The 26,351-nt window shown below is 40.8% G+C and overlaps 1 protein-coding gene and 1 pseudogene across 1 annotated transcript in view; both read right to left on the bottom strand.

The window, feature by feature from the left end:
* MYO1D (myosin ID) overlaps positions 1 to 26,351 on the bottom strand; it is a 334,697-nt gene that overhangs the window by 127,176 nt on the left and 181,170 nt on the right. The window contains exons 17-20 of the mRNA XM_053655662.1: positions 22,814 to 23,037; positions 14,647 to 14,791; positions 13,935 to 14,039; positions 4,299 to 4,412 (exon numbers count right to left, since the gene is read on the bottom strand). Coding sequence (XP_053511637.1) covers positions 4,299 to 4,412; positions 13,935 to 14,039; positions 14,647 to 14,791; positions 22,814 to 23,037 — 588 coding nt within the window. The remainder of the gene's footprint in view (positions 1 to 4,298; positions 4,413 to 13,934; positions 14,040 to 14,646; positions 14,792 to 22,813; positions 23,038 to 26,351) is intronic.
* On the bottom strand, positions 14,322 to 14,442 carry LOC119036365 (uncharacterized; annotated as a pseudogene).

Below are 26,351 nucleotides of genomic sequence, written 5' to 3'. Positions count from 1 at the left end.
CCTCATGAAAAAAGTTTGAAAATCACCATTTCAGTGGGATACTACCACTAAAAAAGTGATGACAACAGCAAAGATGCTCTAGCTGAGGTGCTCATTCCCAAGGGGAACAGAACCAGGACTGCTGTGTTTGCAGACATGAGGCACGAACACCATTGCCCTGACTGGCTAGAATTACAGTGAGCACAAACAATGGGTCACCAGTAGAGAAGAGGGAGGGGGAGGTCTAAGTCATACAATAAAAAACGGTTAACTTTGAGTTTTTCCTTCTTTAAATTTTACTTTTAGTTCTCTTTAAATTTTCTTTTTAATTCTGCAATGTGTTTTGCTTTTAAGTTAACAGAAACTGGCCAGAACAACACAACAGATAATCTGATGAATTCTCACACTGAGAAAATAACTAGAGAATGAAGCCAGTGCAGTGGAATGTTGACTGTACGATAATAGCTTTGTATGGTGGTATTATAAATATTGAAAATATATATGAAACTAAGATTGTCTTACAAGCAATGAATAAACTTAAAGTTTATAGATCCCCCCTACAGAACACACACACGCATGCACACACATACACATACCATAGGTTACATGTGGCACAAGTTAAGTCCTGTTTGACAAAGACTGGGATTCTGGCCATTGGGATGAGGGGGGAGGGAGAAGAGTCCAAGCACTCAAGGATGACTGGTGAAGCGGGCCCACTTGAAGCACTCTTCTCCTCTGATTCTTTCCCACTGGGAAGACCTACTGACCCACCTCAATATTCAGCAGGATTTGTGACCATGGTCCAAATGTGACTTGAGGCTAAGAGCAATCATGAAAAATTGTAGAGGGAAGAGATCAACTATACCCAAATGAACTGTAATAATTACCCATGCTACACTAGGAAAAGTCAGGAAAGACTACGTACAGATTTGCAAGTACTTGACAAGGAAGGAAAATACCAGTTTGGGTCATGTGGCACTGGTAGCCATGGTGAGGCCTCATCTGAGACATGGTGTTCAATGCATTAAGTGTAGGACAAACTCCAATGGTTTGCTGGGTTGGCTGGTTTAGATCTGAGCCTAGCACTGGCCCTTCCTGCAGAAGAAGTAACTGACAGTAAAAAGATGCAGGAAGAGAAGCAGAGACTGAGAGAATGGCAGGAACGTGGACAATCTAAGGCACATTCATGCTGCCGAGGGGCCACAGGGTGACACAGTTCGCAGAGCTGCTTTGCAACCTGAATGGATGCTGGTGTGTCCTGGATTTCCATCAGACTCCTCTCCCTACATCCACATGTATCCTCACTCAAGACAAAGCAAAATGTTACTGAAGACAGGATGTGGTCACAGTCTGTCCCCTGGAGCCAGAGCAGACGGAGAACTGAAAAGTAGAGCGTGAGAGGAGAAGTGCGGCACACCTGGGCATGTGCTTTTATTGATGTCTCTGATTTCTGAAAACTTTCCAATCTGATTCTGAAAAACAGTATTTTCATAGTTCTTTTCTTTCCTAGAATAATTCATAACCTGATAGAACCATAGAAAAATTAGGGCTCATTTAGCACATTAAGAGGGAGTTGAGAAAATGGAGGACTGTAAAGAGATTTCCGTTTTATTCCATTTCCATCAGTGATTCTCTTTTCCCCACTATTTAATAGATGAATGTTCTTGAATAATCTGCCCCCTTTCTCCCTCTAGACTCATAATTCAGCCTCCAGTTATAAACAGATTTACTCTTAAATTTTATCATAAGTGCTGGATTCTTTCCCTCCCTATAATATTAGACCTCCAACTATCTATGACATGTATACTTACAAGTTTCACCAGAACCTAAAACTCAACATGGTTAAAATGGAAATCATTTTCCTTCATTCCTTCCCAACCTCTCTATCACTATTATCAGCATTGTCATTTTTAGAGGTTCCCTGTCGTAAACTGTTTTTAATTGCAAAACATTTTAAACATACAAAAAAGTATAAAAGAATAAAATAAGTATGTCCTTATTATTCAGACTTAATATTTTGCTGTATTTGCTCCAGATTTAAAACATGTTTACCAATCCAGTTGGACACTGCCCATCCCATTCAACTTGCACCCTCCTAAGAGGTAGCCACTACACCAAAGTCAGTTCCTCCCAGAAGGACACCCTGGACAAAGGCTGATGAGCCCATAGAACTGATGTGGGAGGTGCTAGGACACTGGGAAGAAAGTTGAGAGGTGGATCAGGGGAGGGAAGGCAGCCACTAGGGATCATTATTAAGCAAGCTTTCAGTGTGGGAACTGCAGCTTACTCCTCAGGGAAGCTCTAGGAAATGGTATAAACACACCTCAGAATGACCTTGGTCGGTGGTGAGGTGTTAGAAGCACTCACCACCCCCCACAGTGGTCACTGGGTTGCTGGGGTGGGTGGGCATTTCCAGTCCTCTGTGTGTGGGTTCTGGCAGCATGGTTTTTGACAAAAATGTTGGCTGCTGGAAGTTATGCTGATATACACAAAAATAAGGGAACCCAGGGGATGTGGGCAGAGTACTGATAGCACCTTCAACAGTGTGTATCCATCCCATTGACACTGTTCTACTCTTACTGCAATTGTTAAACATCATTAATTTTTGACATTATATAATATTATTGCTAATGTGAACAATAATGAAAATGTGGTGAAAGGCAACAATGAATATAAATACACACCAGTCAATACAAAAATGGAAGGTAGTTTGGGAACATAATTTCAGTTCAAAGAGTTATTCAACTATTTATTGAATTTATATCCTGTGCCTGATTAATCTTCACTTAACAGAAAGTAAGGAAATGAGTAAAACACATATTACAATTGATGTTTGTTTGGTTCCATGCTTCACTAGACTTTGACAGAATTTGATTTTTTCCTTTATTTTCCTTTACCTCTTACTTTAAGACTTCAGGGTTATTAGGCTTAAACTATGATTAATAGATAAGATTACAAGTCTTTGCTAAGAATATATGGGATCAAGAATGTCTTAGAATAGCATTTCCTCATTAGCTGAAATCCATTAGCCTTCTCGTGGAAGGTTTCTGTGTGCACACATACATGCATACATGTGTGCACATATGCATGCATGTGATGCATAATGAAGACCAATTTCAACCTGGGAGACGACCTGGGCAATGAGCCTGCAGTGATGTTCTAAACCACTTAGCAAAGCCAGGAATAATTTGCCTTCTTTGTACCTCACAACCAACAAGGCTCCTGATTTAACAAAATAAAACTACAAAGCAATGTTTCCTATTCCCTTTTGCAGAGACCAAGAGCATTTAAAACTATCTTTAATAATATTCCCCATATATTTTGTTATTGGACAAACACAGACCTCCCTCATTAAGAACTAGCAGGCAGAGAAAAAGCATGTCATGCGTGAAAAGATCCGACAGTCCAGTAGGGTCTTTCTGAAGAATCAGAACAAATAGTCACTTGTAAAGCAGACCCCATAAAACAGGGAAAAAAGTAACAAAAATTTCATGCCGAAATTCAAAAAGACAGCTATCAAATTTCTTATTTCAAATAATAAACTGATTTCAGAATTTGAAAACCCCATGGAGACAGTGAACAACTGAGTGGGTCTGGATCACAGGTAAACATATTAATGAAAAAAACTTCTGGAAACAGCATAAAATTTACATTTAAAAGACAAGTAATGTTTCCATACAGTAATTCTCTGCTGTTTCTCTGCCTGATCTATTTCCAAACAAAAACAAGCCTTAGGAAAATAAAATATATAACATGTCACAACCTTGAAGCAATGAGTAGGATCAGGAACAGAGAAAGAACAAGCCTCACGAAAATAAGTAAGAAAATACCTGATGTATAACAGGGGGTAAGCAGTGAATAGAATGAGGAATAGAAAAAGATCACACAGAATGCACTCTTTACCCTTTAAAAAATGCCTTCGTTAATCTATTGGAAGCTTTGGATACTCCTTGTAGAAAACTGTACATTTGTACGTAAGATTGGCATAAAATTTCACGAATTCGCCCTGGCTGGTGTAGCTCAGTGGATTGAGTGCGGGCCTGCAAACCAGAGTATCTCGGTTCAATTCCCAGTCAGGGTACATCCCTGGGTTGCAGGCCACTTCCCAGCAGGGGACACACGAGAGGCAACCATATATTAATATTTCTCTCCTTCTCTCCTTCCCTTCCTCTCACAAAATAAATAAAATCTTTTAAAAAATTTCACGAACTCATGGGCATCCTGAAGTCCCAAAGGTTTTAGTGATCGGACTATCAGCCCACAGTGGTTCATGAACACTAGGTTAATGATCCCTCCCTCAGAGAAAGCAGAGTACTCACATTGTAGAGAGGAATAGTCTTCATCACCTTGTACTGCTTGGTGGGGTCCATTTTATACAGGTGACGATCAGTGACAAAGATTGCTCGGTCTTCTACCTTACTGAATCGATTGACCTGTAAGAAAACCAACCAATAACCATATCATCTCAGGAAGAATGAGCCAAATTATCTGCCAGTAGAACTGGAGACGTGTTCTGTAACAGGTGAGGTTCCATGCACGGCCACTCTGCTGGATGCAACAGAGATCTAAAAGGAGTAGCCGTCTCTAGATTTGCAGAATTTCACAATTAAACAGGAAAAACAAGAAAAACACAAATAGTGAAAAGACTGAAAATATGTAACCTAGACAACTAGAAAGAAAAAGATAAACCACCAAACAGGAGAAAAATTTTGCAAATCATGTCTGATAAGGGACTTGTATGCAGAGCAAATACAGAATATATATTGTATCTAGGATATATAACTCAGTGACAAAAGGACAAAAGCCCCACTAAAAATGGGTTAAGAGTCTGAGTAAACATTTCTACAGAGAAGATACACACATGGCCGGTAAGCACATGAACACGTGACACGTGCTTGTCACCACTGGCCTCCAGGGAGCTGCAGATCAGAACCGCAGTGAGACACCGCTTTGCATCCATTAGGATGACCATCACAAAAAGGACAGATAATAATACATGATGGCCAGGAAGTAGAGAAACTGGAGCCCTCATCACCTCCGGTGGCACTATAAAATGATGCAGTCACTTTGGAAAACAGTCTGGCAGTTCCTCAACCAGATAAACACAGCCATGTGACCCGGAAATCCCACTCCTAGGTCCACAGAATCACGCAAACACTTGTGCCTAATGTTCATAGCAGCATTAATCATGGTAACTGCAAAAAGCAGAAACAATCCAAATGTCAACTGATGAATGGATAAATAAAATGTGGTCTATCCTTAAAATGAAATATTAGTTGGCAATAAAAATGAACATGCTATCACATGCATGAACCTTGTAAACACATGAAGTAAAATAAGCCAGTTACACAAATTGAATGGTCCCACTTTTATGAAATGTCCAGGATGCCAAGCTACAGAAACAGAATGTAGATTAGTGGTGATGCTGAGCTGGGGAAGATTTAGAGGTTTGGACAAATGACAGGTGAGGAGTGTGGGATTACTTTTTGGAGTAACAAAGACATTTAAATTGACTGTGGTAATGGAGACACAACTCATTCCATTATAAAACCTATCAGAGTAAAAAATGATCACTGCTTTCTATGAACTTGTATTCCACAGTTGTAGAATAAATATATAGAATATATGTGTAATTAAGAATGAAATAAAAAAATAACATTGAAACCAACCAGCGTAAGTGGCTTGCTAATGCGAAACACTGGACACAGCATCTCATTACTTGTTGTTTGGACAGAAAGAGGAAAGAAGGTTGGGTGATGCTTCTACTCAGTCTGTGTCTCCTCATGAAGTCGAGTTACTGTCTCTGTCTCCACTAAAAGTGCAGATTTTTCACTTAATAATTGCAAAGCTTGAATAATCTCAAGGACAGCTGACTTATAATTTTTAGACCATGGATGTAGTTATACAAATATACTTGTTAAAACCGTTTGTGTAGAACACTGTTTTATTATTTATTTATTTTTAAAAATCCTCACCCGAGGATGTGTTTATTGATTTTAGACAGAAAGGAACATGGGTGGGGGGCAGAGAGAGAGAGAGAGAGAGAGAGAGAGAGAGAGAGAGAGAAACCGTGATGTGAGAGACATCGATTGGCTGCTTCCCAACTGAGCCACACTGGGTTTTTTAACTTACAGTTGAAGTTATGTTTGGCAAGAGACTGGTTTTATTTATTAATCTTGTGATAATTAATCTAATGACTATAAGCTCACTAATACAGTTCTGATTCAGTCAATATAAAAGATACAGATTGTTTTAAATTCGAAGTATATCAAAAAAGTTGCTTTCCTTATAAAATAGTTACAAATAAGTTATCAAAAGTTATAAAAAAGATTGACAACTTCACTTTACAACAAAGTAAAAATTTTACATAAAACAGTATAATTCCTTTTTTTAATGAAGGTCAAGAAAAAGCAAAACTCTGTGGTAAAGGAAACCAGAAAAGTGATGGCCTTTGGTGGGGGTGGGACGTGGTAGGGAAGGGGCACGAGGGGGCTTTCTGGGGTGATGGAAATGTTCTGTAGCTTGATAGGGTTGTAATTTACAGGGTGTACGTACTACTCAAAACTCATTGAACTGCATACTTCTGATAATGTGTATTACCTGTATATAAATTACATACCTTGATCCAAACACACAGACAGGACAAAAACAATGTAGAATCTCAAACATCCATGACAGACTTTTTACTACCCTATTATTTCATGAACAGTAAGCTCCCTGAGGGTGGTGATCATATGGTGTCTCTGACCGTGCACCTCACAGCCTCCATAGAAGGGGGCAACTTACAGAGCATTTACTACATCATCCTCGCGGAGCAGTTGGTTCTGAGACTACTCTAAACCCCACAGGATAATTTCCGGACCTCTTCTCTACACGAGCCAACCAGTGTTGAGACTGGGAACGGTCGGGTGGGAAAACGGGAAGATGGCTGCAGCACACTGGGGAGGTTGCCTAACGTTCAGAAAAAATTCCCCAATGGCAAGTAAAAGCACAGTTGCTCAACAGCTTAAGTCCCCATTGCCCAGTTTGGTCCTGAAAAAACTTTATTTCTGTACTGAAGAAAAAGCAACTTTGAGCTTCTGGCTCTTTTATATCTGAGGTTGCAAGTTCCTTTGTGAGTAAGCTATTGCTTTAATAAAAAAGCTCTCTAATATTAGCATTACTATACTAGCTCATGTTGACTTGGAATTATTTATGCTCCTGGTTGGAACTGTTGAGATTTATTTGTATATTGGCTTTTCTCCTAAAGAGTCTTCACCATGAGTTGATTTAATTTTTCTTTTCAGAGTTGAAGTTTCATGACCGGCCGTCACTACAAGACTGCACAGTCTCAGCTCACTGACAGACCAGACGAACTGCCCTGACCGAAGCTGACCTGGAGAAACATACTTGTGCCTGTATTTGCGATGCTCTATTACTAGGCAACAGCTACCCTGATAAAATCTTTAGACTCATCATTTCATTGAGAAAAATGTCTTCCTATCATCAGAAGTCTGTAAGTGGGATTGAATTTATTTTTTCTACATTCATTAATCTAGCACATGACTCCTACTAATTAAAAAATTATAACGGTAAACATTTACTCGCACTAAGTAATTTGATAAATGTTCCCTGCTCCCAAATTTACCATGTGCATTTCTAGGCACTTTAGAAGTTGCTGATGATATACAAAGGAATGACAGAAGGCCTTTGGTTGATGTAAGAATCTGAGACTAGTAAATGGAGTTGAGACAGATACGAAACTTTCAAGTAAAAATCACTTCTTACATATATAAAGAAAATAAAACTAGATAATAGGATTGGGAGAAAATGTATATGTGTGTGATTCTGTAGAGTGCTACTTTATTAGGGAGTCAGAAAATGCTCACATTTGCAGGTAAATCTTTTTTCTAAGAGAATTAATGAAGAAACATTTTATAAATATGTAGTTAATTACCTGCTGATTAGCATGTTTCAATGTTATAGATTTGTGTAACATTTACATCACAGCACCGAGCACTAAAAACTCCTGAGGAACTACAAGGTCTGGTTTTTCAGTGTTGAGAAGAAAAAGGAAAGTAAAACAAAACCATAGAAAACCCATGCAAACCCCTCAACTGAGCAGAAGAGAAGGCATAGCTATGACCTATAAAGTCCCCATCCCTGCTTCCACGATCTAATTTTCACGATGCAAACAAAGAAGTCAGAGATTAATTTGAAAATGTTAGCACTGATAGTATATACACCTAAGTAAATAAATTAGGACAGGTAGGATGGGACATTGAAGATATATCGTTACTGGTAGAATGTAACAAACTAAAATTGAAATTTTAGTTTGAATTTTATTCAGTCTTTGTCCTCTTGCCTCATAATTTTAGAAATCAGTCAATTTTCTAAACATTTCCTCATAACCAAACTATATTTTTTGTCTCGACAAAAATGGTATCTATAATTAAGAACAAAATAGAGTTGACATGGTGAAATAATTACTCTTGGCAATAACTATTCATGTCACATGGTAAGTTTTTGCAATAGAAGTGAACTGGCACTTGTCAGAAGACTTGAAATAGGTGATGGTGGAGCGTCCACATCAGCATTTTCTAAGTTGTTTATTAGCACAACACTAGCTTTACATGATATTTTGTGCAAGAAAGGGCTCCTAGTGAAGCTGGTTTGAGGAACAATGCAAACCACAGCCGTCCCTGGGATTTATATTCATAACCCACGAATACATTAAAGACTCTGAGAATGCTGCACTGAAAGAGCATGTTCAACAGTTTAATTCAGCATTTCCCAAACGCAGTGAATTAGGGCCCCCTTTCCGAAAGCACACTCAGATTCAACAGAACACTGGTCTGTGAAACCCATGTGGGAGGACATTAATCATCATTTGTATCCATCTTAGAATATGGAGAATAGAGGATGTATAAGGTGAAAACTGAATAATAAGCAAAAGTAGTGTTCCTCATCTTTTGTGAATTCATATTGAAAAATATGAGTGTTGCAAAAATATGAAAAAAACCCCAACATTTTTGCATAATTTCACAAGGTCACACAAGAGCTGAAAACAATAGGCCACAGTGGAAGAGTGGACAGCATCTATGACAGGTCCGTGAGTTGATCTGGAAACCAACAAAACCCTTAAAGCAGCAATCTTATTGAAACTGTTTAGAAATATTACATTCCTTTTGTATGCAAAATGTAATTTCTAAAGAGAACAGGTCATGAATCTTTACCTTCTGTTTTAGCAACTCAAATCATCCTTAAAATATGACCAAGTGAGTGGGAAGGACATCCTGTAACAAAGTGAAAGCTCCAAGTCCCATAACTTAGCTAAACCAAAGTGGAAAGAAAAACTTTTCATATACATATGCAAATTTGTAAATTCAAACTAAGTTAAAATAATTATGGCACAGGGGCACTAATTTCCTTCCACTTAAATTCATGAAGTAATAGAAAAACTGGATTACAGACTATTAGATAAGATCTCATCTTATTTCTTCTATTTCCTAAACTGAAATCCTTAGCTAAAGAAAAAAAATCCCTATCATCTTGCTTTTGCCCAAACACTTCTAATGATCTGTTTATAGGTTTAGTTAGCACCACAGGGGGCCAGAGAGGAAGTTTCCCTGGAGAATGAGACCAGGGGAAAGCCCAGGAGTGAGAGCAACTATTTGCAGAAGTCCCCTGTGTTTGCGACTGTAGTTGATAGGAACTGGTGGCTTCACAGAGAATGAAAGCATAAAGAAGAGGGCTTTACTGAAATGGCGCCAAGTTTATCTTGGTACGTCCTTGGGATGAAAAAGATTCTAAAGAGGAGAAATATTATTTTGTACTGAACTTAAAACACAGGAACATGACAAAGAATTTTTCAGTTTTTATCCTGCAGGGCCCAGGGAGAGACATGCTGTCAGACATCAAACTGTCATCATGGGAACCAGAGACACCAGGCTTTTCCGTAGTGGAGGATGACTGTCAAAACCATCCAACTGTCTTTGATCAATTGTTCTGATTAATAATTCGACTTCCCAGGTATCTTGATTCTAAAAAAGAAGTATCCTAGATAGGTGAAATGAGGACTCACTAAAATGGCTGAAATGGTAGATCCCTTTGTGCTTCTGTAAATCTGGTTAGCAAAACAAAAGTCATTTGCTAATCAGTATACATCAGCTTGAGGTATACTTATAAAGTTTCTGAATCAGGACTTCAGAATTAGACTCGGGACTTTGCAACCACTCTGAGATACTGACAGCAGGCTTTCCCTGATGACATGTACCGTATTTTGCCATGTATAATGCACACCTATGGTTTTGTGCACATCATACAGGATTATACAGAATTATTACGCCCATGGTGTGATCATTATACATATGTATAATGCATATCCTTATTGTTCCCTCAAAAATTTGGGCTAAAAATGTGCATTATGCACAGCAAAATAGGGTATTTCACTCTAAGTTTAAAACCAACTGCTTCCTATTTAGTTAAAAAGTTTATATTACACTGATGATCTCTTCTTCCTTAGAATGTCTGAACACTAATAGTTATGTTTTTTTTGAACTACATCAATAAAGTTTAATCTCTTTCTTTTATTACAGTATTTGGTCAGTCCGACTAAAGATTTGTCAATTTTGTTGATCTTTAAGCCAATTCTTGAATTTGTTGCTTTTTTCCCATTATTTTTATGTCCTCTATCTGATTGATTTCTGCTCTAATCTTGATTATTTTCTTCTCCTGCTTGCTTTGGGTCAGTTTGCTTCTTTTTTTAAACCAGCTTCTTAAGGTAGAAGATTATTTTTTTAAATATATTTTATTGAGTATGCCATTACAGTTGTCCCATTTCCCCCTTCATTCCCCTCCACCCTGCACACCCTTCCCCCATTCCCCCCTTTAGTTCATATCCATGTGTCATAAGTTCTTTAGATCTATATTTCCTATACTATTCTTGCCCTTCCCCCTGTCTATTTTCTACCTACCATCTATGCTACTTATTCTCTGTACCTTCTCCCCCCTTCTCCTCCTCCCATTCACCTGTTGCTAACCCTCCATGTGATCTCCATTTCTATGGTTCTGCTCCTGATTTAGCTGTCCTCTTAGTTTGCTTTTGTTTTAGGTATGGTTGTTAATAACTGGGAGTTTGCTGTCCTTTCACTGTTCATATTTTTATCTTCTTTTTCTTAGATAAGTCCTTTTAACATTTCATATAATAAGGGCTTGGTGATGATGAACTCCTTGAACTTCACCTTACCTGAGAAGCACTTTATCTGCTCTTCCATTCTAAATGAAAGCTTTGCTGGATAGAGCAATCTTGGATATAGGTCTTTGCATTGAATGACTTGGAATACTTCTTTCCAGCCCCTTCTTGCCTGTAAGATCTCTTTTGAAAAATCAGCTGACAGTCTGATGGGAACTCCTTTGTAGGTGACTGTCCCCTTATCTCTTGCTGCTTCTAGGATGCTCTCCTTCATTTTAATCTTGGCTAATATAATTATGATGTGCCTTGGTGTGTTCCTTCTTGGGTCCAACTTCTTTAGGACTCTCTGAGCTTCTTGGATTTCCTGGAAGTCTATTTCCTTTGCCAGATTGGGGAATTTCTCTTTTATTATTTGTTCAAATAAGTGTTCCACTTGTGGCTGTTCCTCTTCCCCTTCTGGTACCCCTATAATTTGGATGTTGGAATGTTTAAAGATGTCCTGGAAGTTCTTAAGTCTCTCCTCATTTTTTAATTCTTGCTTCTTCATTCTTTTCTGTTTGGTTGTTTCTTTCTTCCTTCTGGTCCACTCCACTGATGTGAGTCCCAGTTTTCTTTCCATTACTATTGGTTCCCTGTGCATTTTCCTTCATTTCACTTAGTGTAGCCTTCATCTTTTCATCTAATTTGTGACTAAAATCAACCAGTTCTGTGAGCATCCTGATCACCAGTGTTTTGAACTGTGCATCTGAAAGTTTGGCTATCTCTTTGTTGCTTAGAAGTATTGGCTCTGGGGCTTTGAGCTGTTCTTCTGCTTCAACCATAATGTTTTGGTCTGTTTGTGCCTGTTATGTATGAGATGTGGAGCCTTAGGTGTTCACCAGGGTGGGGCGACCCATTCACTAGGTTGTGATCCTGTATGTGGGGGTGGAGTCAGAGAGGGGCAATGGCGTTTTTACTGTTCTCTCTCAGATTTTGGTCCCCTCTGCTGCTTCCCACAAGCAATTTGGACCCTTCTGGTGCTGGTTCCTGGGTGGGTGGGACTGAATATGTTCTAGGATCCTGTGGGTCTCTCCAACAAACTCTCCTGTGAAGCTGGGAGCCTCTCCTGGCACCTCAATTCCCGAAAGTTTTTCCAATCAGTGCTTTTAGGTTTTATTTCCTGGTGGTGGGGCCCTGGGTTACGTGGTCTGTCTCACTGCCTGTTTTTTTGCCTGGTTTATCTGCAGGTGAATGTGTGTCCGCGGTCAGCCAGCCACCTTGAGAGCCTTACTGGGTTTGCTCATTTCGTCCCACACCCACTCAGTCCGCTAACCACTGCCTTTTCCTGTCGGGACCCCTCTCCGCCGGCTGCCAACTGAGCCTCTCTTACTGGTCTGGATGAATGGTTTGTTGTTGTCGGACTTTGGTACAGTTCAATTTTCTGTCTGTTTTGGTTGTGTTTTTGTTTCTAAATCTTCGTCCTTAAATTTGGTTGTGCGAGGAGGTACAGTGTTTCCACCTATGCCTCCATGTTGGCTGGCAAGGTAGAAGATTATGGATATGAGATCCTTCATCTTTTCTATTGTAGGCATTGCCCTCTAAGATGGCTTCAGCTGCATCCCATGAGTTTTGGTGTATTATGTCTTCTTTTCCACGTGTTCTGACTTTCCTGTGATTTTTTTGTTTGACCATTGGTTATTTAGGAGTGTGCCATTTAATTCCCACCTAGTTTTGCATATCCTAAGTTGCTTGCTGTTATTCATTCCTAATTCCACTCCATTATGGTCAGAGAACTAACTCTGTATCATTTCAATCCTTTTAAATTTATCGAGGCTTCTTTTATGACCTACCAATACTCTTCCCCTAAACTCTCTCAAACACTATTTGTTGTCAGCATTTTAAAGTTTGCCAAACTTATACTTGAAAAATAGTATGTCATTATTTTGATCTGAATAACACTGTATTTTTTGAAAATTTGAAACAAAATACCTCTAAAATCACCTAAACCTGGACCTTTGTTGTGGGGTTAACTTTTCAATATTTTCTTAATTCTACCTTGGGATATTGGTATATTTATATCAATATCTCTTCTGAGGTCATTCTAGGCAATATTTTTCCTAAATTCATCCATTTAATATTTTGAAATTTATTTGCATAGTTTTACAAACTTCCCTTATAATTTCCTCTCTCTCTACTTTTCTAAACAAGTATCTCAGGTTTTTAACAACCAGCTGTGTCCCTTGCCTTCCACTTTCCAACTTGCACCTGTTCCCCTTGCCCAGCTGCTGCTGTCTCCAGGTAAATAACCAAGCACATCCTGCTTCAGAAAAGCAAACATATGCACAGCATACAACCCCGTTCCCTCCCTTCCAAATATCACTATGTCCTTCTCTCTTTTCCAAAGCATGTTCTTCCTCTTTCTTCCCCTATTTAAAATAGTAATAGAACACATGAAAAGTCCTCAATAACCACCACATACAAGGCAGACCAATATGTGCTATAAAAGATACACATACTGAAAATACAAATTCTTGACCTCAGGGAGGACCTGCCCCCGCCCCCATTTTTAAAAGAAATGGATATCAAAACTATCCACTTCCCTTATGAAGGCTTTACAGCCTGTCTCTAAATAAAACGGTAGCCACCTCAGACGTTCCATCACTGCCTCCTCATTGACAGGTATAGCTTACTGACAACATAGCTAATTATGTACCTACTGCTATGTTTTATTGAAGTCATTTCTAAGTAACTTTCATCTGAATCAGTCTCTTTTTTCCAAAGATCTGGTTCAAGGTCACCTTACCTTACGAACATGACAGGAAAAGAGGACGTTCATGTATTTGTCCTTCCGTTTCAGTTCATTTGCAACGGGGACAAAAGTGCCTGAGGTCTGAGGTGTATCTGGCTTCTGAAAGAAAAAGGAAACATGATAAAATGCCTATGCTGAGCATTTTGGATGGAAAGGTGAGTTTTTAGTATGCCACTTTATGACTATGCTCACCAAGGTTCCCACACGTACTTTTTATCTCCCCGTCCCAGATTGCACGCTACTAAAAAGTTGTTTTAACGCCAAAGGTCCTAGAGACACTTTAAAGTAAGGAATGGGAGAGAGGGTGAAATACACCTTTGGGAATAACTGATATAAAGGTGGCAGTTAACAATAGTTGCTGAATTATGCAAAGGAAGGTTCAAATGGTCAAAGCCAGGTTTGAGAGTATACCTAATACAGACAGACAGAAGACAGAGCACCCTTTTTAAACTGATAAGAACAGATACTACACTTGACCTTAACCAAAAGGCCAAGAAGCGATACAGAGCATCCTTTTTAAAGTGGAGGAAACACCGAATATTGTACACAGAGAAGCAATAGAATCTTTTAATTTAGTATCACTCATAGAAATTTAGTTTTGGAAGGATCAGTCTTTCTAGAAATTCTGGAGAAATTCTTGGAGAAAAATGCTTTTCTTTGTTTGTTAAGGGAGCAGAGTGATTCCACATGGCTCTTCTGGACTTACTGAAGCAAGGTAGTTGCCCTCCCAGGCCCTCTGGAGCCCAAGGTCAGCCCTTTGACCCTTCAACATTTCCATGGCTGCAACCTTCGCCCTGACCTGGGGCAGGTCTGATGCAGGTATGCTTTTGATGAGCTGAGATGCTCTCCACCTAAGTAAATAAACAAAATGTATTAGACTTCAGAAATACAATACCATTCATTCTCAAAAACAAGAATCTGTCATTAAGTAGAATTAAACCAAACTACTTGCAGGCTACCCTAAAAAAGGTAAAACGCCTCCAAAATATACGTAGCATTTTAAAAATATACAGTTTTATGTGAACAGAGATACTTGTGAAAATTGTTTTGCTGTGTGTGTGATTTGAACACTAGAACTTAGTGAATGTGGACTCCTGTAATACACACAGTTAGGGCACGGCTACTTTGGATTAATTATTCATTTGACACGTGTTTGTAGGCGTCTACTAAACTCCAGACGCTGTTCTAAGCAGTGGGGTCACAGCAGTGAGCAAACAGATGAAGGTCCTTTCTGCTAGGCGCTTCTACTCTAGAGTGGAGACGATAAAAAGGCAACAGTATGTACAAGGGGGAGACCTAAACCCCCTGGAATTTATTTATAAACATTGTGTATTTATTTTTATATGTTTGAACTTCAGTTACCTTCAAAGTACTCTCCATTTGATGTAATATACCTATGGAGATGTTTTTCCCACTGCTCAAAAACAATTCCTGAACTCATGGATTTTGATGCCTTTTAGGGCTTCTGCCATTTTTTGGTTTCACTTCTTCCATATCAGCAAAACATTTCCCTTTGAGGACTTACTTCGTTGGGGAAACAAAAATAATGTTATTCAGGGAGAGACTGGGTAACTAGGGAGAGTGGGGCATTGGGGTGATGCCATTTTTGGTCAAAACTGCTGGTTTTGGTCAAGAACATGCAGTGCAGTGTGGGCGGGTGGGCTCAGAAATCACCCATCGTGAAGTGGGCAAATGCATTGGAAGAATCTTAAAAAAAAACTTGCTGAAGCCAAATGCAGCCTCTCTACAGGCTGGTACAGTGATACAGATGGGATCCTAGAACACTCATCTAGCAAGGGAAGCCTGTATTACAAGGGGCTCACCCTCCAGAAGATAATTCCATTTTTGGGAGGGTCTCCCCTTATGATGTCGTAAGTGCTACAGAGGAAAATGAGGCAAGGAAAGCAGGCTGGGTGTGCAGCAGGGGGAAGAAACAGAGAGCTGGGTTATTTACAAAGGGTGGTCTGGGAGGCACCACTGATGAGGACACCTGAGCAGAGACCTACAGGAAGCGAAGGAGCCAGATTGTATAGGTATTGGAGCCAGAGTCTCCCAGGAAGGGAAAACTGAGTGCAAGGCTGTAAAGTGTGAGCTTGCTTGGTATGTCAGAGAACCAGCCAGGAGTCCTGTGATGATGGCACAGGAAGATCCAGAAGGAGGGAGGGAGAAACAGGAGGGGAGGTCAGAGAGAGAGCCAGGGCCAGTACCAACCTCCCCTACTCCCCCTGCCCACCCCAGGCAGGCAGGCCATTGTCAGGACTCTGGCTTTTACTCTGAATAGGATAAGAAGCCATTGGAAGTTTCTGAACAAAAAAGGGATAATAAAACCTGACTCCTGCTTTATAAGATCATTCTGATTGCTGTATGAAGAAAGGCTGCAGGGAACTGGGTTAGGAACAGGACGACCAGTTAGGAGGCTATTTCCGTAATGCACATTGGAGAGGATGGCTTGGATCCGGAGGTCAAGGCAGAGGTAGGTACTGGCTCTGGATATGTTCTGAAGGAAGCATCAATAGTACTTATTAATGGATTAGATGTGGGGGCAAGAGAACAAGAGGATTTAAAGATGACTCCAAGGTTTTTTGTCTATGCAATTAAAAGCGTAAGTTAAAAAATCAGCTTCCTGATTGAGAAAACCAAGTACAAGGACCTTTATGCTCTTAGCAGCAGCCTAACCCTACATGATACTTAGGCCATCTGTTCTGCCACAGGAGCTTGATGCAGGGAGGCTGGAAGCAAACTGAGAAATGCCTTACATCAGATGAAATAATCAAGGCCAGTGGTTCTCAAACTATGCTTCCATGGAACACCAGAATGAGATTCAGCTGAAACTGAAGAGTGGTGGTCTTTTCTCCATTTACATATGCAAAGAAAGGCTGGTTTCATCTCAGATTTTCCTGAGGTGTATTCTTGTTTCAAGATGGTGGCTTGAGTCTAAATGTTTTTTCTGACTCTCTCAATTTTCTACCAAAATAAATGAATAAATATAAAAAGAGAGACTTCTGGCCAAGATGGAGGTGTAGGTGGAAACACTGTGCCTCCTTGCACAACCAAGTTTAAAGACAACAAAGTTTTAGTAACAAAAACGCAGCCAAAACACAGAAAATTGGACTCTACGAAAGTCTGACAACAATGAACTGTTCAGCCAGACCGGTAAGAGGGGTGGAGCCAGCAGCTCTCGGAGCAGAGTCGAGCAGGAAAGATCGGTGGACTGACCCAGGAGTGCAAGCCGTGGTTGGCGGATCCCAGGTGCGGGGTGGCAACGAGCAGACCCAGTGAGGGCACAAGGTGGCTGGCTGACCACGGTCACGAATTTGAGTGCACATAAACCAAGTGAAGGAGCGAACAGTGAGACAGACCACTCAGGCTAGGGTCCCTGTGACAGGAATTAGAGCCTGAAAGCACCAATTGGAAAGACTTTTGGGGTCGAGGTGCTGGGAGAGTTCGTTGGAGAGACCCACAGGGTTCTGGAGGGTACACAAGCCCACACACCCAGGAACCAGCATCAGAAGGGTCCAATTTGCTTGTGGGAAGCGTCAGAGGGGACAGAAATCTGAGAGAGAGTACAAAACAAACACCATTGCCCCTCACTGACCCCGCCCCCACATATAGCACCACAACCTAGTGACTGGGTCGCCTTGCCCTGGTGAACACCTAAGGCTCCACATCTCATACATAACAGGCACAAACAGACCAAAACATTATGGCTCAAGAACAGCTCAAAGCTCCAGAGCCCATAACTCTAAGCGACCAAGAAATAGCCAAACTTTCAGATGCACGGTTCAAAACACTGGTGATCAGGATGCTCATAGAACTGGTTGATTTTAGTTGCAAATTAGAGGAACAAATGAAGGCTAAACTAATTGAAATGAAGGAAAATGCACAGGAAACCAATAGTGATGGGAAGGAAACTGGGACTCAAATCAAGGGAGTGGACCAGAAGGAAGAAAGAAACAACTAAACAGAAAAGAATGAAGAAGCAAGAACTCAAAAAAATGAGGACAGGCTTAGGAACCTCCAGGACATCTTTAAACATTCCAACATCCAAATAATAGGGGTATCAGAAGGGGGAAAGGAACAGCCACCAGTGGAAAACTTATTTGAACAAATAATAAAAGAGAAATTCCCCATTCTGGCAGAGGAAATAGAATTCCAGGAAATCCAGGAAGCTCAGAGAGTCCTAAAGAAGCTGGACCCAAGAAGGAACACACCAAGGCACATCATCATTACATTAGCCAAGATTAAAATGAAGGAGAGCATCCTAGAAGCAGCAAGAGATAGGGGGACAGTCACCTACAAAGGAGTTCCCATCAGACTGTCAGCTGATTTTTCAAAAGAGATCTTACAGGCAAGAAGGGGCTGGAAAGAGGTATTCCAAGTCATGAAATCCAAAGACCTATATCCAAGATTGCTCTATCCAGCAAAGCTTTCATTTAGAATGGAAGGACAGATAAAGTGCTTCTCAGATAAGACCAAATTCAAGGAGTTCATCATCACCAAGCCCTTATTATATGAAATGTTAAAGAGGCTTACCTAAGAAAAAGAAGATAAAAAAGATGAACAGTGAAAGGACAGCAAACTCACAGTTATTAACAACCACACCTAAAACAAAAGCAAACTAAGAGGACAGCTAGATCAGGAGCAGAATCATAGAAATGGAGATCGCATGGAGGGTTAGCAACAGGGGAGTGGGAGGAGGAGAAGGGGGAGAAGGTACAGAGAATAAGTAGCACAGATGGTAGGTAGAAAATAAATAGGGGGAGGGCAAGAATAGTATGGGAAATACAGAATCTAAAGAACTTGAGACACGTGGACAAAAACTAAAGGGGGGAATGGTGGGGGAGGGGTGTGCAGGGTGGAGGGGAATAAAGGGGGGAATAGGACAACTGTAATGGCATAATCAATAAAATATATTTTTAAAAATTAAAATAAATAAATAAAAATAGAGAAAAATCTGAAGCACCACTAGAAAAAGGGAGTGCTGTCGATAGACTGGAGGGTGTGAAGACTTTCTGAAGAGAGGAAGCAGATGGGACTGAGCTGATGGAGGAGCGGCTCCACGCTGAGCAATCCACTCAGCAGAAGGAGATGGGCCCTTCTCCAAGGCAGCCCCAGGAATCCCTGAGCCTGAAGCAGCAGGGGCTGGGAGCAAGGGCAGGAGGTAAGGGATTTCAAGGTGAGAGCTGTGCCAGTTCCCTGAACACAGAATGGCTGGCTGTGGTGAGATGGGCACAGCTGCCATGGCAGAGAGGGTCAGAGATGGTAGGTTGCCGAAACGACAACCGTGGAAAACGTGAAGGCTCAACAGCACAGTGAAATCCTCCTCTGTACCTTCTGTGGCCAACCAACACTCCAGTGGGACAGACTGTCCAAAGACCACTCCCAAAGAGGCTGGAAGCGGGACAGGTGGAGAGCAGTTTGTGGTCAAAGGCAAGAACACTAAGGACAGGCAGGCCCCACGATACTATGTAGCATGTTAGGCAACTGCCCCAATTAGCCCTTGAGCCCCAACTTCATTCCTATGGGGAGAGGTCCTTGCTCTGCCTGTCAGTCAGTTTTCAGCCTGTGTAGCTGGTTAGCCTGTGCCTTCTTCACTGCCCATAGTGTCTTAGGGCAAGGTCCATACCTGACCGACTCCAAAGGTATGCCTGGGAATCCGGAACCTGGCCTACACAACCATGGAGAGAGCCATGCGGGCTGCTCATCCTTTAGAGCAAACCTCCATCAAAAAATATATGTAACCAACAGCAACAGTGGCAGCCACAGAAACGGCCAGTCTGGACGACATGAGAGAGGGGACGAGGCTGGGCACAACCCGGACTCCCAGCCATCCAGAATGAAGAGCTGCTCTGAGGAACAGGGCCAGTGTAAACATGATCAGACACACACTCAGATCTTGGGAAAAACAAGCCCAAGTCGCAGTGGAGCCCGGCAGCACAGGCCTCTCAGTAACCCACAGGCCGAGACATTCAAGGGCACCTTAGAACACGGGGACTAGGTCAGGGGTTGGTAAACCAGAGCCTGTGCCAAATTTGGCCCATGGCCCTGTTTTGTGTTCTCAAGCTAAGAGTAGTTTTTATACATTTAACCAAACCAAACCAAAACGAGGTAAATATGTGACAAAGACCACATGCAGTCCAGGAAGCCTAAACGATTTACTATCTGGCTCTTTACAGGAAAAGTTTGGCTTTGAACTAGAACAACATAACTAGCAAGATTCATTCAGAGAGAGAGAGAGAGAGAGAGAGAGAGAGAGAGAGAGAGAGAGAGAGTGTGTGTGTGTGTGTGTGTGTCCAACAAACAGAACAGACACATTATGTTCAAGATGCTCACTGACTATAACCCCTAAGACGGCTGGAAGCGTCTCCGGCATCCTGACTGTCGCCATGCACCTGGAACCACGGTCAGTGCCTGCAGCACAGCAGGTTTTAGTATATATTTCCTGAATGAATTAAGTTTTATAGAAATTAATCATTTTCGCCCATACATAAAACCTCAAAATCTAAAGAAAAGCACACAGGCCACAGTGCAACATAATCGAAATCAGTAACTCTTTGCATCCATTAAAAAGATTACACAGATCTCTACTGTCATGGACAGGTCTTCAAGACTTATTTTTTTATCCTCACCCAAGGACATTTTTTTTCATTGCTTTTTAGAGAGAGAGGAAGGGAGGAAAAAAAGAGAAGGAGGGAGAGAGAAACATTGATTGGCTACCTCCTGGACATACCCCAACCGGGGATCGAACCCACGACATTTCAGTGTATGGGAGGACACTCCAACCAAGTGAGCCATACTGACCAGAACTTCAAGACTGATAATTTTAAGTCAAGTCATATAACCATATATATGCTTGTGCAGCAAAAGAGCAGAAAAAAGCCCAAAGAATATGTGACTCTGAATGCATACACACTCATAGTAAGAGCAAATATTTCTCAAGTGCTTATTACGTGTCAGGCACTATCTGAAATATTTTCTACATATTTACTCATAATCCTTTCAACGCCCTATGAGCAGGTACTATTATTATAGCCCTTTTACAGATAAGGAAACTGAGGCACAGAGAGGTTAACTAATTTGTCCAAGGTTACACAGCTGGTCAGTGGCAGAGCTGGAATACAAACCCAGGCTCCAGGGTTTGTGTTCCTCACCACTATTTATCATGTTGTCTGTTATGTGTGTCTTTTTGTAAATGCAAGGACAAAGATTTGGAAAGATACAAACTAATTGTTAATGACTGGTTATTTCTGGAGAAAGAAATAAAATGGGGAGAAACAAGTGGAGGTGTGGAGAGTTTCAACTTTATATCCTATATATTTTCACATTATGCCCTTTAAAAAATGAGGATGTATTCATGTATCACTTAATTACTTTTTAAATTATGTCAAAAATGCAGGTTACAGAAAATATAATCTATGAAAAAAAATTTACCTGTGCATTAAAAAAGCTGCCAATTCACAACTAACATTTAAAGTATTATATCTGAGAACTGAGGTGCTTTTGCTCTCAGTAATTCTGTACTGTTTGATTTTTTCTTTTCATATGCAACAATTTTTTCCAAAAAAATAGCAAATGAGATATATAGTCAATATTAAAGTTTTCTTCCCACGCATTTTTCTTTATCTTCTGATATCTGCCGCCAATTTACATGCAGTATCTCAATGACTTTGCAGTGTTCTTTGTGGGACACCATGACACCAAATGACACACTCGAGGACCATTAGCTTAGTTTATGTGACTAAATAGCTGCCTCCAAGACACAGCTAAATATATCTGGGTGTACACTTGCAACAAATAAGCTCAAAAATGAGGAAAAAGGATCTACAAATAACTAAATACTCAGATTCAGAGCAGTTTATAAAAGAATAAAGATCTGATGGAAAGATATCAAATTTTACACTGGCACATGTTTAATTATTTATTTACAGACAAAGGGAGGCAGAAAGAAAGGAAGAGAAATATCAGTGTGTGGTGGCCTCTTGTGCACCCTCCCACCACTGGGGACCTGGCACACAACCCAGGCATGTGCCCTAACTTGGAATTGAATGGGAGACCCTTTGGTTCACAGGCTGGCGCTCAATCCACTGAACTACACCAGCCAGAGATTATTTTTAAAAATGGCATGCTCTAAAACAGTTGCTTTCTCCCTTGCATTTTTAAAAAAGATTTTATTTATTTTCAGACAGAGTTCAGGGAGGTGAAGAGGGAGAGAAACATCAATGCGTGGTTGCCTCTCCAGCACCCCCTACTGGGGACCTGGCCAGCAACCCAGGTACATGCCCTAACTGGGAATACAGCCTGTGACCCTTTCGTATGCAGGCGGGTGCTCAATCTACTGAGTCACACAAGCTAGGCCTCCCTTGCATTTTAACATCACCTGGGAAGCTTTAAAAAGGACCTCTGCTTGGGTCCTACTACCAGCCCCATGAAATAGCACTCTCTGGAGGTACCACTTGGGCAGTGTCATGAATGATAAATTCCTTGTGAATTTAAGGCATGGCAGGATAGACAGCTATGTTCTGATGGGATTAACAGAAATTCTAAATTGAGTTCTGTGTGGTGATTTTAATAGTTGTTGCTACGAAAAGAAAGTTGAGTCTGCATGCACACCTCATAAAGAAAGTATGGCTCGATGCAGGGGTGGTGGAATACTGCTCTCTTGCTTCAGGAAAAAATAAATGGGTGGTTCCATTTTGAGAAGGAAAGAGAGGCTCTTTGAAAGCTAAATCCACAAAACTAAAGACATAAAGTAGGAAGAAAATGTTTTAATAGCAAACAACTGAGCCAGTATCATGGTGCAAGAATTGTGACTTTATATTACACATTAGGTGTGCTGCCAGAGATGGATCCGGCATATACTAATAATTTCTTACCTATTAAAAATTGTTTGCAGAAGCTCCTCGAAACGGCGAAGAACTTTAGGAGGGGTTGGCCACTTCACGTGCTTCCCATAGTCTTTCATGGTCTTGGCACCGTGGAAGCGTCTGGCCACCTCACGGATGTATGACTTCACTTTGTAGTGCCGGTAGTATCTGATAATTGTTAGAGCTGCCTTGGTCCTCTTGTACCGCATGCGGGCCAGGGTGCCCCGCCACACCTGCATAGCAGAGGAAGGGAAAAGAAAATGTTGCTGGCAGTCTGAATAGTAGATAACTTTTAAATCATAGAGGCTCCCCTACTTATAAATTCAACTGGGGAACTTGCATGTGCCACCAAAATCACCCAGAGCCAAGGCATGTCAATTCTGCCTGCCACCAACAGATGGCGCTGGGAGCCAGATTCGTCATTTTGGTTCTGCGGTCTACTCTGGGGTGTGGGCTGAGTTTGAGGCAGTCCTGTTTTCACTTTACGGTCATGAAAAGAAGAAAGCCAAAGTACAAATATCTTTAGAAAAATATTTTAAGAATGTTGAAAGGAAACAAGTTGAGTCAGAACCAAAACCCATCAACATCTGTAGTTCTCTTATGAAACCTAGCTTTACACAGATTATATATATTAGCCACTAGCATAATGTCACGTTGGATTTCCAGATGGATTTATACACCTCCTGGGTAGCCCCTCTCCCAGGTGCTATGTAAACTCCCAAGAATTTAGGGGTATTCCTCGGGAAAGGGTAAAACAGATGACGAATACCATGTGAACCTTCATTAAAATCTTTTTGGTGCTCAGAAATCAATCGAACAATTTATAAATGTCTCAATGCCAGTTTTACGCAAGGGAAGGGAAGTTAGAGATACTTATACATTTTTCAGGATCCTCTGTCCAGGCTCCCACACTTCTCAGTCTCTGAAGAAAAATGAAATCTGGTGTAATCTTCATCACTAGCTCTTACCCTATGTATGCTGTCTACCACCACCCTGACTCTTTCTTCCACACTATTTCCAGTATAAACCTTTCCCTCCTTTCTTTCTTTTCTAAAAAAAAAATTATTTTCACTTACTCACTAGTCGGCTCTTGCATGTGCCCTGACTGGGGACTGAACCAGCAACCATGGTGTATAGGGACAATGCTCTAAACCATGTTAGCTACCCAGCCAGGGCCCCTTCTTCTCCTTTCTGCTACCATAGTCTCCCACACCCCAAACTATTCTGCTTTCTTTGGTAATAAATTCCTTGCACGCACTGCCATCCTGTTCCTGTTATGCACTGCTGCTTCTTAAATGGTCATTCCAATTCTTAGATTGATGGTTTTACTTCCCTCCCTGTCTCTGGCCTCTTAAGACCAAGATTTGCAACCTCTAGTTCAAAGTCTACCATATGGGTTCTCCAGACTCCCTCAGGTTTCTTTTGTTTCTTAAATCCCCAACTGTGCCCACCAGTTTCTCTCAGGAAAACTCATGCAATGCCTTTTTTATCCAGTCATCTTGGGTGTCTTCATGCAGACTCCAAAACTGGTACCATGTATTGTCATGTTCTCCTTTTTCAGCCTGCTGCCCAATGAAGATAGATTTGTGTGCATACCACATGTGGGGGGTTACCAGGGAACCCCAAAGAGGAATTAATGAGTCAGGAAAAACGATATGGAAGGGAATCATGACATGGAAGCAAACTGACAGGAACCTAGAATTCACATATAAACAAAATATACAGACAGTGGGACAATGAAAACTAATCACTGCAGGTGGCATCAGTATGGAAACCCTTTTTAGTCAAAATGGCTCTCTTCTTTGTAGCCAAAACCATCCTGCAGATGGCTTTGTTACGCCTCCACCCTAGTGCTAAAATAAAGGTCCCTTCTTTAGCATCTTGAAAAGACCAAAAGAATACAATTACAGGGTGGAAGTCTGTGATTCAGTTTCTCAAAGAAAACACATTTTTAAAGTTTCATGCTGTTTGTGGTCCCCCTTTTTTTAAGAAGAAGGAAATTAAGACTCCCTGGAGCTACATCTATATAGGAAACCAATCTTTAATTTTCAACAAGTGTTTTGCAGAGCTTTTTATTAAAATGTTTTTGGTTAGATTCTTTAATAATTTGAAAAAACATTTTATAAGTAAGTGCTTTTTAAGGTATAGGGTTTTTTTTGGACAACTTTTAAAATTTCATCTGTGTTCTTGATTTAGGTTTTGTCTAGTTGAAAAATCAAATAGCACAAAAATGCTATAAAAAGACAGCAGTTCTTCCCCTTGCCTACCTGACCCCAGCTCCCCACCTTCCAGTCCAGTCCCATTCCATGCAAACTGTTTCAACTGCTTCTTCTGTTATTTACCAATGATACACATACTGTTATTTCTTGGCTGATCCTTTTGACACCATCCAAATCATAGAATTTGGTGACTTAGCTCTCTCTTGCCATCCTCTAACCTCTCCTTTATCATCTCAATAATAATTACATTTAAAATTTTATAGTCAACATTGTACTATTATACATTAACTATGTCATATACTGCATAAATAATTTACATAGTATATATACTATTGGGAACTGCCCTGCCTGGTTTCAGAAGCTGTAACCCCTGATGGCTAAGGCTGAGTAAAGAGACCTTGGGATTATAAGCCACTAAGGAGACAAAATTTACCCTCCTGGCAGGGGTACAGCCTCTGTCCCCTTTACTTCACCCTGCTTGGCCCCTCGAGGATGGCTGGATAGTCAATGTGGGGTAAGATTCCTCAAGGGAGGAACAACCTAAGACAGGCATAGTTGCAAAGGAGCTCATCAGGGAAGGACTTAGGTAACTACAGAAAAGGGGTGATGGATCTTCATGCCTCAGCTTTATGACAGCCTGAGTCCTCATTCTATCTGTAAGAAGTCCCCTAATCTCTTGGCTGCCTTACTCTCCCCACCTGACTTAAACCTAAAACAATGCCGGAGGTGGTGTGGTCCTATGCTGGAAAGGGTGGTTCCCCTAGGGGATCAGGCCTAAGACAGAATGCATAAAATCCTGTGAAACCTGCTTTGCTAAGAATACCCTCGATTTAAATGATAAGAGTCCCAGAATAAAATGAGTTTGTTTCTCAAAGTTTTATGGCTCTTTGGTGTCACTCTGCCTATCTGACCCTGACTCAGAATAAGCTCTCGTAGTTCTCTGAATGTTATCTATTCTTTGATCATTACTGCTTGACAATGATTGATGAGCTTTATGTATATGCCCTGTATTCCTATGCAAACTAAACCCAATAAAAGCCCACCGAGAAAGAGGCTGAAGGCCTTTCTCCTCTGAGAGACTGGTCAGCCTTTATTCTCCAAGCAGACCATGTATTGGTGGACTTATTCTCATCTGTGACGGCTGGGGGAGCTTTGCTGGACTGAAGCTCCCCGACAATATACTATATTTCAAATTACATATTAATTTGATTCACCAATGTGCTAAGGAGTATAATATGACTACCCTTTCATTACTTTGTCAAGTAAATCTGCTTTTACTTATAGTTAACAGCTGTCTCATTTTAAAAGTCTGCTTTACTTTCTATATA

Source organism: Artibeus jamaicensis, unplaced genomic scaffold, assembly GCF_021234435.1.
Source record: "Artibeus jamaicensis isolate MK-2021 breed Jamaican fruit bat unplaced genomic scaffold, CSHL_Jam_final contig_1998, whole genome shotgun sequence".
Classification (NCBI taxonomy): Eukaryota; Metazoa; Chordata; class Mammalia; order Chiroptera; family Phyllostomidae; genus Artibeus; species Artibeus jamaicensis.
The sequence above is the reverse complement of the archived record's forward strand: the minus strand, read 5'-3'. Positions and strand labels throughout refer to the sequence as shown.